The sequence below is a fragment of the Hippoglossus stenolepis genome, chromosome 15, assembly GCF_022539355.2.
Source record: "Hippoglossus stenolepis isolate QCI-W04-F060 chromosome 15, HSTE1.2, whole genome shotgun sequence".
Lineage (NCBI taxonomy): Eukaryota > Metazoa > Chordata > Actinopteri > Pleuronectiformes > Pleuronectidae > Hippoglossus > Hippoglossus stenolepis.
Genome location: NC_061497.1, coordinates 936,953 through 957,141, shown reverse-complemented (window position 1 = coordinate 957,141; position 20,189 = coordinate 936,953). Strand labels below are relative to the sequence as shown.

Below are 20,189 nucleotides of genomic sequence, written 5' to 3'. Positions count from 1 at the left end.
TTGTTGTTACCCTGTGTGCAGATGTAACAGAGCAGGGTTCTCACCCCTAAGTGTGTGTGTGCATCTTGATAGAATAAGTAGTTAGTGAGCTGAGTTTTCCATGACATCTAACAAGTACAGCCTCATTGTTTGTGTCTGTTTGTTGTTCTTCTCATCAAAAGCCTCTGTGGATGTGATTGCTGCTTGTAACCTGAGCCCCTTACCCAACCAGGAGTTAGTGTCCACAGCGTCCAGCTCAAGTGCTGTTTCAAACAGTTTTATTGGTTTCTGAAAGGCATTGCAATAGTCCAACACAGCTTCCTGTGATAATTGTGTATTGTGATAGATTTATGAAGTATTTTTGACCAGTAACACAACAGTTGGTAACATAAAACGTGCATTCATTATTCTGCTGATGCTGCAGTGTTGTCTTTAGCTTTTGTAAATGCTGTTCGAAAAGAGGAGACAACATTCAGATCAGTATACAGTGCAGTGGCAGGAAACCTCATTCAACAACAATTCTCTTCATCAACAGTTGAAAGGTGTGTAGTGCCAAACAAAGACCAGATGACAGGCCAGTGAAATAAGATCAGGGGTGGTCCGCTTCAGCCTCGGTCACCTGAGTGAACCCACTGGCCAAGAAGACAAATTTTGGCTTATTTTGCATGCAACTACTTATAGTACCCATCACTGATATTGTTATGTATGTTAAAGAAAGTATGTGTCTAGAGCAAAGAGGCTCTCCTCTCAGAACACTACAGAGGAGGAACAGAAGCTTTGGAAGAAGTCCCCACCCTCCATGTAACTGCACTCAGGGGCCAATGTGATTTCTGAGGTGAGAGCATCACAGAGCAGGTTCCACCATGTAAATAACATGTTTATGTGGAGAGGCTGAAGCATCAGTGCAAATAAGCTTCAGTTAAAGTACATACCCCAAGGAGCCAAGACATTATAAGCATGCAGATGAAACAGATAATGTAGAGTGTCTCAGACACAGTCAGGCTCAGGAACCAGTGAATCATAGATGAGCTGGGCCCAACCTTCAATACCCTAGCTGCTAGGGTACTGAAGGTTTTCCCATGTCCTAGTTTCTTGCGATGTAATATAAACTGATAATCGATGTCATCATACAAGTTCTGTGTATTTTTAAAAGGCTAGACTGGCAGGTGACAGCCGCAAAACCAATACAGCCAGGGGAGAAAATACACTTAATAATGACTTTATTTATTGTTAATTATTAAGATAGTGTGAAAGCCATCAAAATAAAGTATTAATGGTAGCTGGTTCAACTGTTTTTGAAGGTTCTGTGTAAGATCACATGACTACAAGCAAAGAATCCAAAGCAGAATTCTCCAAGTTATCGTTGAGCGAGGTTTTGCATGTTTTAAATCTAAGTACATTTATGCAGTCTCCAGTGAATCATGACACAGACTACGAACACAATTATGCTAACAGGTCCACAACAGGTACTAAAAGCAGGCAAATGCATTCTCTGCTGAATAAAGTGGCACCCCCGCAACAAAGCACGTGGTCGAAGCTGGAGATAGAGCTCCAGCTCCAGCAGGAATCACACTGTGATTACGGACTGAGGGTTCTAGCAGTTCCTCTTGGTGTGGATGAGCAGGTCTCTCTGCAGGTTGACTTCTAGATTCCCGACTGTTTTGCTGCCAGGCAGGTCAGTGACCAGAGTCAGTTTGTTGAACACTCCTCGACCAAAATAGTCAGCCACCACTGAGAAACCATCGTTGGAGCTGCGTAACTGAAAAGCACAGAAAAGACTTGAATTTATCAGTCAGTTGCTAACATAGAATAACTATGACTAAATTCCACCCAGGGGAGGAGTAAAGAAGATAGATTAGATTGATTATTTCAAATGATTTCAGAATAAAAGGATGTAAATGAAACATATACGTTAAATTGTTTTTTGTTCACAGTTTAATTAATACCTGTCTGCTGAAGTGGTCGTGCAGGTCGCGTTTCTGGTCCTGTGCACGCAGCATGTCCATGACTTTTCGGTTCTCAGGGGTGCACGTTGGGCACTCAGCCTCACTCTCAGCGTAGCTTTCGAAGCAGTGTTGGTGGAAGGAGTGACTGCACAGGAAATGAACAGAGGGCAGCTCCAGGGGACTGTTGCACATGTTGCACTTGGTCTTCTGGAATATCTTGGCACTGTGTGGAAAGATTGGGGTAAACATTCACCGTCAATCTGAGACTCCAGTGGCTGCAACTGACAGAAATTAAAGTCACAAAAACTGAGGATGATAGAATTGTAGTAGAAAAATTGCTGATGTTTATCTATTAAGAGAAGACCCTAGCTTAGGGGTGTAAAACTCCCGGCCCCCGGGCTACCCCCCCTCTATAAGTCTAGCGATCTGATGCACAAAATATAATATAATCAGGCCTGTGAACATTGTTTGGGACTTTACTATCAATTAGTTGTTCCACATTATCGTGGGTAATTTAAACTACCCCTTTATGTGCAATTGAGATAAAAAAAACAATTCTGTTTAAAAATTTATTTAGTTTGATGCAAAATCCGAGCAAAGGTTAAAGGTGAAGAAGAAGAGAGCGGAAGAGAGCAGATTCAGAGCTGTATTCGTTGGTTGTCCATGAACAATAAAGATGTCGCTTTCCAAACCGAAAAGAAAAGTGGACGCTGAACACTGGCAGTGTCAAGAAGGATGGACATTACAGTACTTTTTCAATGGGAATGCTACCTGCCTGATATGCAATGAAAAAGTTGCTGTTCTGCATCTGCACCCTAGCAGATGCTTGAGGAATATAATCTCAAGCATCACTACTCGACTGAACACAGTGAACATTAAGAGAAGTACGAGTGAGACGAGAGTAAAAAACGAGCCACACAGCTACAGAAAGCTAACATCTCAGCAACGTCTTTTTCATAAAGCCAAGAAGGACGCGGATGGAAGCAAGTTATGTGGTGAGTGAATTAATCGGCAAAGCGTGAAAGCCATTAAAAGTGCAGTTTCTGAAAGACCGCATGTTGCAAGTTGCTGATATTCTATGTCCAGGAAAGGAGAGCTTGTTCAATAATATCTCACTATCAACAAACACAGTGGCAGAGCGGATTAACGAGTTGTCAAGTGACATTTATTAACAATTACTCGACAAAGCCTGACGCTTAACTGCATACACACTGTGGCGCTCGAGTAAAGTACAGACCAAACCACCAGTGCTGGCCATTTTCATCAGAGGTATTTATGAGAAATCTGAGGTGACAGAGAAGTTGCTGAGTTTGTCTCCAATGCACAGCCGTACCACAGCCAAGGATATATTTCAGCAGCTGTATGGTGCCATAGAGCGGGCTGGTTTGTCATTGAACGGAATAGTAGGCATTACCACTGATGGAGTTAAAAAAAAAATGAGAGAAGGAAAATGCGGATCCAGCAGTTGTTCTGCACTGTCTCATACACCAGGCATTGTGCAGCAAATGCTTGAAATACGAACATGTCATGTCCGCCTTCCTGAAATGTATCAATTACATCAGCTCCAGGAGTTTAGAGCACTGCCAGTTCGGGGTCTTTTTTAGAAGAAATCGAGTCAGCATATGGTGATGTACTGCACTGATGTGTGCTGGCTCAGCAGGGGAAAAGTCTTGAAGAGATGTTTTGAGTTAAGTGAGATAAGAGCAGAGGTGAAGAGATTCATGGAATATGGCAGAATGGATTGTTCCTGAACCTGATGATTCACAATGGATCATGGATCTTGCATTCTTAGTGGACATAACACAGGGAGCTGAACATCCTTAACCTGAAGCTGCTGGGCCCTGGCCAGCTCATCACAGCAGCTTATGAAAGTGTGAAAGCCTTCTCCACAAAACTGAGATTGTGGAAAACTCAGCTGTCTGCAAAAAACCTCAGTAATTTCCCAGCATGCAGATCTCTTGTGGAAGAGGGCAGAGCATTCAGTGGGGATGGAGATGCCACTGCTATTGAAAACCTACAGCAGGAGTTTGATGAGCGTTTTGCTGACTTCAAGGCACACCGTGACACTTGTGTGTTGCAAATGGAACTTATTGACTTACAGTGCAACAGTGAGCTAAAAACTAAATTCTGAAGGGCACAGGGAAAAGACATGACTGGACAATTTCTAAGAGAATTGCCTCCATCCTTCCCAGAACTGTCCAAAGTGTTCAGCCAGATAATGTGCTTTTTTTGGAGCACATATCAGTGTGAGAAACTCAACTATGAACTTCAATAAATGTACAGGTCCGGGCTCACCGATGCCCATCTTGAAACTGCACTCTGGGTGTCAACTGTGACCTCCATCAGGGCCAATGTGGCTCAGCTGTGTGAGCAGAAGCACTGCCCGGTGTCTGGTAAGACATAAATTATTCAGGGATTTCATCCCCTTCAGTACAAGGTTTTTATGTTATTCTAATGGAAAAAAATATTTGCACTAACTTAAAACTAATGGGTATAAAATATTTGCATTATTCTATCACGTATGAAGAAAATATGAGTAGAAGTACTGTCAGGTGTCCTAAATACAAATGTATTCAGCGATTTCATCTTGTTAGTTCAATACAAGGTTTCAGTAAGTTACTTACTGCTACGTACTTACTAGTTCATCACTTACTAAGAGTAAGGAAAATAGATATGTACTAACTGTTAAAAACTAAATATTTAAACAACTGCTGTTTTCATTTAGCATATTATTATGTTGGTAATGGAAATAAAGAAGCACAATTTTACTAATATTGCTCTTTGTTGCACTACTTGAACATTGAAGTGGCCCTCCTTTGAGATGACACTACCAGCAGTGGCCCCAAGCTAATTTGACCCCTGCCCTAGCTGTTCAGGGGTAAAGTCCGTCATGTGACCAACCTTGTTTTGAGCTCCTGGATCTCAGAACGGAGGTGAGCAGTTTCCTCTCGGTACTGGCAGATTTTGCGTTCATCGTCCTCTATCTGCTGGCTCTCCCTCTGCAGCTTGTTGATGAGGTAGTCCTTGATGACGGAGAGAGTGGCCGTCGAGTTGTGTGCCAGTGTCTGCACCACTATGGCCGTACAAAAACAATGGATGTAAGATGGGAATGCCTCTTCTTTTCAAACAGTATCTTACTGATGCCATGAGAGCTCAACGCTCTGTCTTCTCCTGAACTGATTCTAATATGACATGAAGAAAATCCAAACTAACTTGCATTAAGTATGAAATCAAATGTTCACCAGCTCACCAAGTAAGGGAGGCATCAGGTTGTTTTGGTCGATATGATGTAGGACCTCACTGATGTAGGCCTTGCAGTCCTCTTCTTTTCTAGCAAAGTATCCAAGTGCCTGCTCCCAGAGGCAACCCTCTTGATCCCCATAGCGCTTGCAGGCCTCTACCACTTTTCCATACTCTTCATTCTGCATGTGGTAGTGCATTATCTGCTGGTACCTGCACACAAATGTTAATGGTTATAAAATTAAAAATGAACATACTTTGGGTCATAGTTCTCAGCTCAACGGGCATGAAACCGCAGACCCACACTTTCATCCAAAGTGCAATAATGAAGATGAACATCCAACCCTGAATAAATTATACAGTCAGGTCTGTATGTATTTGGATAGTGTCACAGTTTTTGTAATTTTACGTCTGTACACAACCAGTGTATTTCAAATAAGTGTAGACTTAAATTCAAGGGGTTTAACAAAAATATCACATTAAGCATTATTAAGAAATAATGTCATGCCAAATTGCATCAATCATCAATAATCAATAATAAACTATACACAGCAACAATGATCTCAAACTGGCTCATGTTGTTAGTAACACACTTCCACTTCCAGACTTGTTTTGTTTGCCACATGAAAGCAGCAAGTAATGAGATGATCCCATTACCTGGCTTCATTCATATTCAGATGATGCTGTGCTCCTTACTTACAGTTTGCCCTTCTCATAAAGGTAGAGGACGCCTTCTTTGAAGTTGTGCATCTGGCACAGGACCAGGGCTTTGTCAAACACAGTGTGGTCACTCCTCAGCAGTGACACCGCCTCCCCCTGCAGGACCTTTTTTCTCTGACACACACATGCATGAGAAGAAAATAAGTTAAAATAATTCTTCCCTCGTTAAACAACAATTCAAATTCTGCTAAACTTTCAAATTTTCTGGAATGACATCACACAGCAATTACTTTCTACTGCAAACTGCATTGTTACTTCATTGTGCTAGGATTCTTAGCTAGTTTGGCTGTTTCGCACTGACCTCTGGGTCCTGTTCATGTGCCCAGTCTTGCAGCCGGAGCTCCAGCAGTGTGTCATACACACCCTGGGAAGAACGGGGGTCCACCTCGATCATGTGCTCCAGGAAGGCTTTCAGTTCTCGAGGGTTGTTTGCAAAAACTGGGATGAATTCCTCAGAGTTGGCCTTAAACAAAATCCAATATAGCTATCAGGACTCATTTCAGGAGCAGAAGGTTTTTAGCCCCCCCACACATAAAGAAAACAGCATCACTACAGACTGACCTTATTGACGCGACTCCTCTCTGGGCTGCCTTTTTCACCAGCGTCTCCACTGGGCTGGTAGGTGGTGCACAGGCCCTTCAGGAGCAGTGTGGTGCCTTCAGGAACATGGTGCATCAGCGTCTTGCCGTAATGCTTCATGGTGCTTTCAGCTTGTTCAAAAGGCAAACGTCCGATGTAACGTAGCCCTTCCTGATAATTCTAAGTGTTGGAGGGGCACAATAAGATAAATCAGTTATAAGTGAATTCCGTAACTTCTGTATTTGTAAACTTAGACAATGCATAGAGAGCTAGAGGAAATGGCGAGGCGTGCTCAGTTTAGCTCAATTCGGTTGGCAGTGCGCAGAGCGAATGATAGAGGCACAGAGAAGAGCAGTAAATTACTGATGAACACTGTAAGCGCCCCCAACGGCACCCCCACCCCCCGGAAGGTCAAGTTAATTTTTAATTTTAATTTTAATATAGCGCCAGATCTCAACATAAGTCATTTAAGGTTACCTTTCCTATAAAACAGGTCTATAGCTTGCTCTTTTATTAAACAAACTAAATGGCCTTATGTTATTTATCTTATTTACACGACGGCATGTACACACGCACACACAGACACGTGCGCACGCACACACACACTGACACGTGCGCGCACACACAGGTGAGCACACTCCCACCAGCGGACAGAGAGCATCCATCGGAAAACATGTCGCATCAACCACCTGAAAAGCAGATAAAAATATCCGTGTTTTTTAAACGCTCCCAGGGTGGTGAAGATGGCAACACTCACTCTCCTGCGAGTAGCAGCCGGAGTAGCTCTCCTGCTCCGGGTCCAAGTACAGAAAAGAGCCCAAGTGTTGCACGCCCTGCCCCAGACAAGTGACAAAAGCTGCACACTTTGTGGATAATTCCGTTCATGTTTAGTTCAATGTACAGTTCAAAAATTGTTCAGATGTTATATTGACTGCTGTCATTAAAAGAAACACATAAACATCATGATTCCTTTAAGTTTTTGTGTCCGTGTCTGCCGCCCCCCAAGCTGTAAACCTAGGGGAAACACTGCAGTTTCCACTGTATCTGTTTATAAAACAAAAAAGGTGTGGATCTACAACTGTCTAAACTGCTTCATTTTCTGTGTTAAAGAGCTTTATACTTCTTCTATGAAGCGCGAAAGCCTTGGGCTGCACTTACTGCTGCAAAAAATGTGCCTGGGGCATCAGATGTGCAGCAGATTTGACTGTGAATCATGACTATCAGAGTGGTGTCATATAACTTGCGAGGTCTTACGCTTAGGACAGAGTGATGGGGACAAAGCACGACGCATTATTATTGACAAACTCCTGGAGAATACTGATGTCCTGTGCATACAGGATACTTTGTTAGCTAAACAAGACTTAACAAGACAGATTTAAGCACGAAGATAGCACGTGGCACAATATCTGGGGGGGTGGCCATACTTTGGCATAAGAAATATGATCCACCAGTCAGTGTGATTAGGCAAAGAGGTGGAATGGTGCATAGCAATTAAAGTTGTAAATAATAAGAATGCTTTTGTAATTGTAAATGTTTACACACCTTGTGAATGTTATCTAAATGAGGATGAATATCTTTAAAGGGGACATAGCATGCCCATTTTACCACAAGTTGATATGGTTCCTTGGGGTCTTAATGAAATGTCTGTAACATACTTTGGTCAAAATACCACAAGGATCATTTCAAACAGCACCCTTTTTACCCTGTATAAAACAGCCCTCCACAGAGTGACCTGTTTTGAGTGCCTGTTCCTTTAAATGCTAATGAGCCAGCCCCCCCTCCCCCGTCTCCCCATGATTTTAAACGATATAAATTACATATTTTATATGATATAAATGATCAAATATGCATCCCATACTTTGTATTCCCCTTCTATTGTCCTGGAGTTTTAATTTTCCCAATCACATAATTAAATGTCCCCCTCTGCCCCCCCACTACAAGCACACAAGCAGACAGACAGAGAGAGAAAGAGAGGGGTGGGGGGGGCTATGAAGACCATCATTTACCCCCGAACCCCGACATTCAACGGGTACAACAACAAGCGTAGAAAGCAGAATCGCGGGCTGACCTTATATATACAGTCTATGGGGCTGACCAGCGGAGAAATGCACGTCCCGTGTGAACAGCCAGGCGGCTGCCCTCTTGAGAACGGCGCTGCGCTGCTCGCAGCGGGCTCGCGTCCGGTGTAAACCCGGCGTAACTACTGTAACCCGGCGTACAGTAGCGCTGAACACTGCGGAAGTCTTCCACACTGCTGGCTGTGTGGCGTTGACACAAATTCCAGCTCACGCATGGGAGCGAGCGGTCGCGCCCGAGCAGCTGCTGCAGCCTCCCAGTCCCAACGATCCAGACAAATGCCACATGTGAGTGAATCGCGGGCTGACCAGCGGAGAAATGCTCGTCCCGTGTGAACAGCCAGGCGGCTGCGCCAGAACGGCGCTGCGCTGCCTCGCAGCCTCGCAGCATCCGGTGCAGGGAACATCGGCGTGACGGGGCCAAGACCATGAGGAGAGACTTCCAGTGCCTTGTTACGACACAAAACCCAGGAAGCTCAATCGAGTCGCTCAACCATGACGTTTCTGACTTAGAGAACTACTACAAAACGCGTGAGTGTTTTTTCCCAGAGTTTTTGGGTTGGTAGACATGAGCCAGATACCCACATTAACCTGTAGAAGCACTAACAAAGTGGAATTTGCATGCTATGTCCCCTTTAAGGGATAGTTCACCGAAAAATGAAAATTCGTTCATTATCTACACACTACTATGCCGATGGAGGAGTGGGTGAAGTGTACGAGTCCACAAAACACTTTAGGAGTCTCAGGGGTAAACTTTTCTGCAGCAGAATCCAATACAACTGAAGTAAATGGCACAATAAAACATTTCAGACGTAATAAAACAGAAAAAACATAACATGCCTCCATACTGCTTGTGTGGTGTCATCCAAGTGTCCGCAAGCCCCGACATTCATATTCGATTTGAAACAGCCTAATTTACACCTTGTTTTAAGCCTAAATGTTCACTGATTTTTCCTACGAGGTGCGTTCATGGACCCACGGACACACCATTGTGTTGCTACGTCCGCTAGCTTAGCCATACCAGTGGACTTTTAGGCCTAAAACATGGTGTAAATGACCTTGTTTCGAGTCGAATATGAATGTCGGAGCTTGCGGACACTTGGGTGACACCACAGGAGCAGTATGGAGGCATGTTGTGTTTTTTCTGTTGTTTTATTACATCTGAAGAAGAGGTCACCATTGACTACCATTCTATTGGATTCTGCTGCAACAAAGTTTACCGTTGAGACTCCAGAAGTGTTTTGTGGACTCACACACTTCACCTACCCCTCCATCGTGGTGTGTAGGTAATAAGTGAATTTTCAATTGTTGGTGAACTATCCCTTTAACAGTCTTGCTTTTATAAGTTGTTTTGTTAGAGAGTGTGCATATGCATGTGTATTTGTTGTTGAGGACATGAACGCTGATATTTCAGGTAATAACTCCCTAGCAAGCTGGTGCTGTCAAGCAAGGTGTTGTTACCAGAAGATAGTTTCACATATATTAGTGAAGCATGGCACACTACATCTTGGTTGGATCACTGTATATGTACAGCTGATGCTCATGACTGGATGGAGAGAGTTTAAATTCTGTACAGTTTTGCCACAACCGACAATATACCTGTCTCTACAATATTAAATGTTGAGAGTTTACATGAGCTAATTGATAAAGAAATCCACGAGCAAAGTGGGAAACTCTGGTATTATGAATCACTGACTGAGAAGTGCCTGAGTAACATTGATGTACCACTTGATGCTATTCTCTGGTGTAACATTAATTGTAATAACCAAAGTCCCACTGGAGATTTATGTATTATGACATTGTGAATTGTTTACATAATAGCAGTAGCGCATTTTGCCAAAAAAAGAGTGAGACAATATAATTTGAGACCTGAGTTGAATGAATATGTGTCTGAACTTCATACTGAGGCCAAAGAAGCTTTTAGAAACTAGACACGTTCCAGAAGTTGAACACGAGACATGCAAATGCTAGGTTCAAATATGCAAAATGTTTTGTTAAAAGAAATGAGCAGGCCATGAGGGCAAACTCTATGGCCAAAAGGCGTCAGCAAAATAATGTCTTTCTATTTTGGAAAGAAGTTATGGTTATGAATAACAGCAAGATGCCCTTGCCTTCCAGTATTGATTGGGTCACTGGGTCTGAAAGTAGTGCTGTATTATATAGAAATCATTACAGTGATATTTTTAATTGTATTAAGAGTGAAGAATTTAATGTAGGTGACGTTTCTAACAGGGTTGGTATGGTTATTAGACCTGGTGAAATGTGCCATTGAGAAATTGGCAGTACAAAGCATGTGGCCATGACCATACAACAGAACATCTGAAATATGCTAGCCACAGGATCTCAGTGTTACTTGATGTTTGTTTTACTGGTCTGCTATGCTATGCCATATATGCCTGGCATATTGCCTGACTCCACGTTGTCTTTCGTATTAGTGCCAGTTGTTAAGAACAAAACTGGAAAAAATATCCAGCATGGAAAATTACAGACCAATTCCTCTGGCTTGTACACTTTCCAAAGTACTTCAACAACATCTCTTGGATAGACTTCAAGAATATAACCACTGACAATCAATTTGGTTTTAAAAACAAACATGGCACCGATTTGTGTATATGGTGTGGACCATCTTTTTTATGCTGATGATGGACTTGTTTTGTTTACTTATAGTGCTGGTTTGCAGCAGCTACTGAGATTCTGCTCAGATTATGGTTTGCAGTTTGATATGAAGTTTAACCCTAAGAAGAGTGTGTTTATGATTGCTAAATTTGTGTCGATAAATTGATTCGACAACTGTCATCATAATGTCCTCAACTGAGCCTCAACAGAATGACACAAGGTATTCCTCTTGTTTCTGGAAACACTGGAACAAATGCCTGTATGTGTCCTAACAATAATATACTATATTGTATATAGATATGGACCTTTGTGTCTGCAATAAAGTTGAATTTAATTGAGAAGAGGAGGTTTTACCGAAGGGAAGAATTGCACTGGGAGTTTGATTGTGCGATGAGAGGGGGTCCAGATGATAATAATATTCATTTTAAGTGTCAATGAAAAAATTTGAAAGCTATTAACAAAAATTTGAAATGCTCTCTTGGCTCTTTTGCAAGCACTTATGAGATGGTCGCTAACTTCAACTCATCAGTTTCCTTCTGTAAAGTCACCAGGGTCAGCAGTCGGGATCAGATCATGAAATGTGAAATATCAAACTTTATCCTGCACTGCACAACACAGCTGCTGAACTCTTACTGAAGAGTGGAGCAGCATGTCTGAGTGTTGTTCTTCAGATTCTATCCACACGTCTGTCTTTTTTGTTTAATTTTGGGCACATATGCATCATGGAAAGTCCTGCTGCTTCGGCTACAAGCAGCTTCTGTTCACCCTGCAGGGACAATAATCAGCTGATGATTATGAGAGAAGTTCTCATGTTATAAGCAGCACTTTGATCAGGGATTTCTCCACAGATTTATGGATGTTTATCATTGATAGATATCAGAAATCATGTGACCAACCCAGTCTAATCAGTTCATCTTTTAGTCCAAGTGAAGGTTTGTACCTAATTTGACCAAAATTCTCTCAAGTCGTTCCGCAGATGTTGTGTTCACAGTAATGGGACAGACTGACAGACAACGAAAAAACATAGTGCCAATGACTGTGCTCAGAAATAATAAACAGAGCTGGGTGATATGGTCAAAATGGTATTACTATAAATTCGTTCATCTCATTCGATATAGACAATTATCAAGAAAAATGTTGAATCATTATTTCTTTCTAATTCTGGAGAAGTGAAAACTGGAGAAACCAATTTACTGTGGTTTTATTTATTTGGTGAACAGTGAAACAGTTGCCAAATGCCTGAATTCTCAAACTGTGGGGTTTCCGCTACGTTACGTGCCGTATCACCCTGCTGCATGTCCTCCCTCCTCACTCCCCCACTGACCTGCGCTCACTTTACACGTTAACAATAAACACCAGCACTAATCAGAAGTTATTAGAACACTTAGGCTACAGTACTTGAAGTTTACTTTGTGTTTGTTTGACTAGCTCTAAAGTTTAGGAGACACGTATATAAACACATTGATAAAAAGTGTAACATTGTTGTGTCTGTAACATGACGCGCACAGCCAGGACTCCAGGGTTAAAGTGACTAGAACGATCCGCATGATCGATAAGTAACTAAATAAATGTGATCTTCAGTTTGTGTGAAGCGCGACACACACACACACACACACACACACACACACACACACACACACACACACACACACACACACACACACACACACACACACACACACACACACACACACACACACACACACACACACACACACACAGGAAGAAGTTCTTCCCACAGATTATGATGCAACACAGTGTTTTAACTTCATTGTTGCACAAGAAGCGACACCCGTTTAACTGCCAACACATTAATATGAATTCAGCAGGTATTTATAAAGATCAGTTCTATGTGTGAGTGACTCGAAAAGAGCAGAGGGGCAGAGTCACTTGTCCCCATTTGGGGGGTGTTATAAAATAATTGTTCATAATGGTAATCAAGTAAAAAGTTTGAAATAAGCGGGATATTGACTTGAAGTAATATTGCCCAGCCCTTATATAATTAACCTTTTGTTATACTGCAATGAAGAAAATTATATTTTCATTACTATAATTGATTGATAAACAGATAAACATGTGGAAGCTGTCTGTCTGTTCAGAGACTATTAAAATTCTGCATTTGTGTTAAATTATATCCCTAATGGATACATTCTTTTCTCACTTTACAGCAGTTTTTTAAAACGTTTTTTTTTACATTTGAAATTGTGTTTTTAAATTAGTAAAGGTTTGCAAATGTACTTGTATGTTTTATTATTTACCTTGAGGTCCTCCAGCTGGATCTTCAGGTACCATTCATGGTGCATGTGCTTCTCAGCCAAGAAAACAGCGTGACTGTGGTAGCCGGCCTGCCTTAGAACCTTGATGGCAATCTCCACATCAAAGTGGACCTCACTGTCACTACTCTGTTGAAATAGATTACAGAAAGACAGTGGTGTCAGCATTTGATATGGCAGCTGTTAGCTCATTAACACAGACACATCGTTCCACTTCCTTCACTTTCACAAACTTTCATTTGTTTTCATCTCTAAAACCTGCATCGCTCACTTTTAAATTGTAAATGGTTCTAGTCTTACTGGTTTCCAGTCTTTCAGTTGCCACAAAAATCTTCGCAGAGATAATTTACATTCACACATACAGCCCCTGTGGAGAAAGTCCTGAGGATCTCTAAAGTTCAGTGCATGTCTGAAAGCAGCTTATCATACATCACTCACACAGTGCTGACATTTAGCAGACAGTCACCTTAATGAACTCCTCCAGCTTGGAGCTGTCCTTCAGCTTTGTGTAACAGTTCAGCAGCAGTGTGGTGTGGTCTGCGTTAGCCAGTGACTGCCTGTGCAGGGCCTGCAGATATGCCGTCAGGTTGTGGATCCTCTGTGCGTCCAGAAATTTCCTGATAACGTACGATGGCTCCAGTTTCCCAATGGTGCTGTGAGAACATACAGGGATGTTTTCTGAGTGGTTGTATCTCAACCCTTCACAGCAAATATCACAGTCTACTCTATGACAATAACAGCAGCTTGCTGGCAAATATTTGGTGATGTAGCTACCGAATGTACTGCTGGATGGCACCGTCATGGTCTCCCTTTAAATAGAGGTGGTCCCCATACTGCCTGAAGATCTCTGACAGGCCGTCACTGTCCAGGTGCTGGCTCTTAGCCAGGTTTATGGCCATCACAAACAGGTTCTTTTTAAACAGCATCTTAAAAGACAAATAAGCATGGAACAACATTGCTGCCTGATCCACAGTAATAACAGTGAGTGAGCTGATTTAGTGAGTTCATTTCACATTATCACAGGCCAATGGACTCACCTCCAGCTTGGTCTGTGTGTCTTTCTCTTGAAGAACAAACATTTTTCCATCCCTGGTTAGGATGTAAAAGGAGCCCCACTCTGCCACCACATCGACGACATCATCAAAAGAGGAACTGTAGGCGATGAACTTGTTGTCCAGGTCATAGATGGTGAGAAGCTGTTTTTCTGATGGAGAGCTCTCCCTGCTACCAAACCCTGCCCTGAACAGAAAAGACAGTGTCAACAGTCTCACAGGAACCAGGACTGTTCTTCTTCAAACATCACCCTGTTGAATCAGACAGTCAAATGTGGTAATGAATGTAATGCGACGTTTCCAAGACTCATTTACTCATTGGATGAACTGAACTTATATTGCATTTCTTCAAAGTGCTTTATATTAAAGGTTATATTCACACATTCATACAGTGCTTCTATATGTGGCTTCTCTATCATACATATTCACATATTACCAGAGTGTTAAAAGTTGCCCATAACAGTGCAGAGATCCTTAAGCCACCATGTAACTTCTACTTGTTTATTCAGTCTTGTCCTTACTTGTTTGGTGACTTTGCATCCCTGATGAGTAAAAACAGGTAACCTCGGTGCCACTTGGCGAGTAGCTTGTGTCCATCGAAGGCGAAGCAGGGCCCTCGCTCATCGGGCTGATACAGGTACACGCATTCATCACCAGCCACAATGAACTGGGAATCCTGGGAAGGATCTGCAAGCGAGGAGCAGCGGAGTCCACAGCCATGTGTATCAAGCTCAACTTTTGGATACTCCTTGATGGACAGGGTGTAGCACTGAACAAGAGGAGACAAGAAGCGAGATGATGGGAGGTCAGAAAAAAAAAAATGTCAGGAATTTAGCTGACTGTGTGGTTCATCTTCAGGTTGACAATAGTATCTTCTCTTTCAAAATTTCAATTACATGTTGACTTAAGCTGCTTTCAGACATACGCAGATACTCCATATTTTCACCTGAGTAGGTGCATGTGTGAATGCAAATGTCAGAGTGAGAGGCTCCACAGTTTCTCTGCCAAGCCTACTAGTATAAAGTCAATAGAAATTCAGGAGAATTCGATGTGAGAATAAAGCGCGGATTCATCACTTGAGCGAGTTGATGGCGCTTCTAAGGCGTGACAGATGCAAAACTGAAAAAAGAAAAAAGCTAAAATATATCCCAGTGAAAAAGCTGAGCTACAAACATAGAAGACACTGATGAAGATGTTGAATTTTGTGCTTTTCAAGACCTCAATAAATAGAGTTTTTAAGAGAATGTATTTAACCTATTTATAAGTTTATTAAGATATTAGAACAATAACATTAAGTGAGTGTAACACTTAGGGACATTAGAAGAAATATTTTAAAAATAAAGTTACTTTGCACACATACATATATACACACACACACACGTGTAAGTTATTTTTGTTGTAAATATCCTGTTAAATTACAATTATCAATGTTATTAGCATTGTTGCAATTGTTACTATTAGTATATTATTATTAGTCTTATTGTTTATTAGTTGTACAATGTTATGGTCATGTCTGCCAATGAAGCTTCATTGACTTCAACAAAAAACTTTTTTTCATTCACATGACTATTATGTCGGACAAAATTCAAGTGCTCACTGACCCTTTACATAAACCTCAAGAGGACACAAAGGTGATTTCTCTAAAACTACAGTGTAGCCTAAAGGAATATAAATGATACATCACTGTGTTCACAATTTGCATTTGTTTGATTGTGTTAAGAAACTACACTGTTGAATGGTTCACACACTACAACTGACATGGAGAGACATTACTTTCAGGAATTACAGGGCTGATTGCAGTTCCATAGCTGACCACTGATATGAAAGACTGAGAATTGTGTGGCGCTGTGTCGTGCTCTTCCCACATGAATACTTAACATTCAGCGTAGTAGAAATCAACACCCATTGGTGCTTGACAGTTTCCCCATCAGCCTTAAATGCATTGCCTGCAATTGTAATACTTTGCAGCAAACTTATGGTCAATTTAAGATAATTTAAGACCTTAATTTCATTGATTTTAATTTAAGACTTTTTAAGGAGCTGCAGGAACCCTGCAAAGAGTTAGTAGAAAGAAGAACTGATGACGGTGTCTGTGTGGTAAAGAAAACCATGTGATCTCCGCAAATAAGTGAATACGTCGCTTCCTGCCAAACTGCAGGTAAAATCCGTAGCCAATTCTCTGGATTTTACCCTCAGGTCATGTCTGCAAACAGCTTTACTGTTAAAGCAAGGCTCTATAAAAGTTGAAAGGGTTTATCTCCACCATGCAGCCCAATGTTCTCAGAGCGACCAGACTTACATGAACCTTCTCCAGAGTGGCAACAAACAGATGTGTGACCTTTGCCACTTGGCGGAAGGCGAGGCCAGTGACTGGGCTGCTCCCCTCGTGCAGTGTTAGAGTCTTACTGTGGCGATCCCTGGTGATGTCACCTTTGGTCAAAACCACACTGCCATCTGTGAAGCCTGTCAAGAAACACAACAGCCATTATAATCTGGGAAGAGAAAACTCTGTGTTAGCCAAACAATGAGTGCTGGGTGAATGGGCAGGAAGCAGACCCTTCCATTGTGTCTTACCGATGGCCATGAAGTTGAGGTTCTCGTGCACACCGAGGCAAGACACTTCAGTCGGTTTGTTGCCAGGAATCGCAGGAAAAATCCTGGTGCAGAGAGGATTTCCACTGTCTCTCTTGTCTAGGTTCCAGACCTTTACCTGTGAAATGAGAGCCGCCTCAGTTTCCATGAAATCACTGGCGCAAATGTTCTGTGCTTTAGGCTTCTCTTGAAAGAGACACTTACTAGAGGGTTTATTCCTTGTTCATCCTGCCCCACTGACACCAGGATGCTGTGCTGCTTCAGCTGGTAAAGGTGTGTCACTCGCAGCTTGTAGGCCTGAAAAAAGGTCAGCTGCAGGGAGCGCGTCATGAGCCAGATCTTGCCATCCATATGTGACATCATGAATGTTAAAGACAGTTGGACATAGCTGTTGCACAAGATGCAGTCGGCATGAGAAATCAAGTTTGGTCATTTTAGGCTATGGGAAGCTTGTCTGTCAATGAAATCACTGACCACCAACCCTGCTAACTAATTCTATAAAGTTGCATTTCTGTAAGGCAGTAGTGTCTGTGCTCTACTAATACAACAGCTGCGCATGCACATCTGGATAGTGCAGCAAGGGAACATGTTCTGCTTTGAGAGGAAAGAGGAGGCTTCTCTGTCGATACATTTACAGTGTTAGAGATCTGCCACTGCTCTATCCCTCCCTCCGGTACCTGGTGTTTTCTATTAAAACCAAACTCCATGTACACGTTTGGAAATTCAGCTTCCGTCTGTGAAGAGCCACTCAAATCTGTACACACCACTGTCCTGGGTTAACCTGGACCACTCGGTTCTCCTGGCTGCACAGTCATGGCTCTGCTGAAGTCATGTTGCTATGGGGTTTAAGGGGGTTATTCCGGAGGTCGTTTCACCAGCTATTTGTTGTCCAGTGTGACGAATCAATAGCGAAGTAGAAAGAAATCCCCAAGGCCACTCGAGCTTCGGGTGGAATAAATCCAGACTTTAAAGGTTTTTAAACAGAGTTTGGTGCGACGCTGTTTCTAAAAGCAGCGAACGGAAACGGACCTGACTACCGGTCAGTCCTCAGCTCACTGCTTGATCCCATGTGCCGTTAAGTTTCTTTTATTTCTAACACAGACACCAAATAACAAGTGTTTACTTTCATGTTAGCTAGCATCAGCTGTCAGGAGCTAGCACAACATTAGCTGCTCGCTGCTGGTAAAGGATATCTCCCAGGACGATGTGGCCACGGCCCGAGTCACAGGCCGAGACTCCGCTCGGAAGAACACAGTTCTTCCCATTATCCACCGGATCCTTCACCGTGTCTTTGTCGAAGAAGACAAATTTCCTCCACTGTAAGAAGGCTGCCATTTTGTTAGCGTTAGCTGAGTGGAACAGGGCGTCGTCATGTGACACAAAAGTCACGTGAGCAAACCGGCGTTGTCGATCCTCGATCTATCAACACGTGACCATTGACAATAGAAAAAACGAAAGTACTGTTTTTATTGAATCTTATTCTGTAAAGTTATTCTGTCTGTAAACGTCCCACCAGATCACAGGTGAACACGTTTCCACACCACTCCACTTTAGTTGCATGGACAGTTTATTTCCAGTGGATAAAACTGATGTGTGCCCATCCATCTACATTTAATAATACATTAGAAAGTATAGCAAATTTCTTGAATATCCCTAAATGAAATCTCATTTACAAAAATCTTTAATTCAGTAATTTGTTGAAGTCCCTTAAGGAAACACTTACAGCTTCAGGTCTCTATGAGCTTCACACCTGGATTTCTTCACTTTGTCTCCTTCCTCCTGACGGATCAGCTCATCTGAAGTCAGCCTGGGGACCGTGGATGATATAACCTTCATCTCCAGCTCTGTACATCCTCTGTGGGTTGATGTCTTTTTCTGGGCTACTCAGGAACTGTCAGGGACTTGTCCTGAAGACACTCCTGCTTGTCTTTATTGCAGGGACACACACAGACATTTATCAGGTTTACCATAACCTGATGAATGGGAAACACCCCCACAGAATTAAGAATATCGTTGGAAAAACCTTATACTGTATATATGTACATGTCTGACATGTTAGCACACCAGAGGATCCAGCTGAACTTTCATTGATGCGATGCTGGCACTGATTTGACTCAATGATTCCTGGTAAATCTCAGGAATTACACTCAAGTCAGCTTAAGTTTAGTAAGTTCAAGATTTACAGAATACAACATATTTCACTGTGGCTGTTATTTGATCACCAGGCTCTCCACTGCTCGAGGTTAGCACCCTACAAAACACAGAGGCACTATCTTTAACACTATGTAAAATGATCTTTATAACTATGCAAAGATGTAGTATCCTACATTTTATACCATGATGGCTCAATATAACACTTCACTACAGTATAACCATGTGAGGAAATCCTGAACTGCAGGTGTATGTTGGTGTTCAGTGAACCAAATAATGTGCTTTGAAAATCAGAATAAACAACAAAATCTTTTCACACAGGTGGAATAGACGTTATTTTAATAGGTGTTCAAGAAGTTATAATTGCGTCAGCAGAAAGTGTAAAAGGAATAATAGTTGCATCAGCAAACAGTGTTATGACATAGAAGTTGTAGGTGGGGTAAGGGTGGTGGGAGGATGAGGGATCCCTCACTAAGCAGGGGTTCCAGTAAGGCTGCATTTAACAAGTGGGCTGTAACAATCAAAAAACATATCTGTCATGATGCTTACCAATAAGATAAATTAGATTAAGCAAATGTTGTAAAAACTACATGGAGGAAAGAGAATCAAAACATCTGGCATAATCTCATCACAAAAAAACAAAAACAAAGCCATGATCTACATTCCAGTAAAGGGTAGATAATCTTATACATGTTCATGTATAAATGGGTGCATATTCAGTTGTATATTCCATTGATCCTTTATTCCACTAAACCTATAAAAAAGAACAGTAATAAATAAGTTGAAACTCAAGCATTCAGTTGTTCGGTCTGATTGCAGGAGCATCCCTGTTTCATAAACTGTCCTGAACAGACTTTCACTTTTACTGCAAAGAAAAAAATAGTAGCAAACCAGGGAAAGCTATTGTCCCGCCACTCAAACAGCAAGAATCTCTCAGAATCTCTCATTAATGCTCACATGGTACAG

At 42.0% G+C, this 20,189-nt stretch overlaps 1 protein-coding gene across 1 annotated transcript; it reads right to left on the bottom strand.

The window, feature by feature from the left end:
• Positions 1-240: 240 nt before the first annotated feature.
• On the bottom strand, positions 241-18,461 carry vps11 (VPS11 core subunit of CORVET and HOPS complexes). Its single transcript, XM_035178760.2, has 16 exons — positions 18,266-18,461; positions 17,277-17,425; positions 17,055-17,190; positions 16,780-16,943; positions 15,002-15,249; positions 14,466-14,667; positions 14,203-14,354; positions 13,895-14,081; positions 13,414-13,557; positions 6,447-6,644; positions 6,187-6,348; positions 5,866-5,999; positions 5,176-5,378; positions 4,827-4,998; positions 1,926-2,148; positions 241-1,738 (listed from the first exon to the last, which is right to left on the bottom strand). The coding sequence occupies exons 1-16, from the start codon at positions 18,405-18,407 to the stop codon at positions 1,574-1,576; spliced, it is 2,781 nt and encodes a 926-aa protein (XP_035034651.1). The 5' UTR covers positions 18,408-18,461; the 3' UTR covers positions 241-1,573.
• Positions 18,462-20,189: the final 1,728 nt, after the last annotated feature.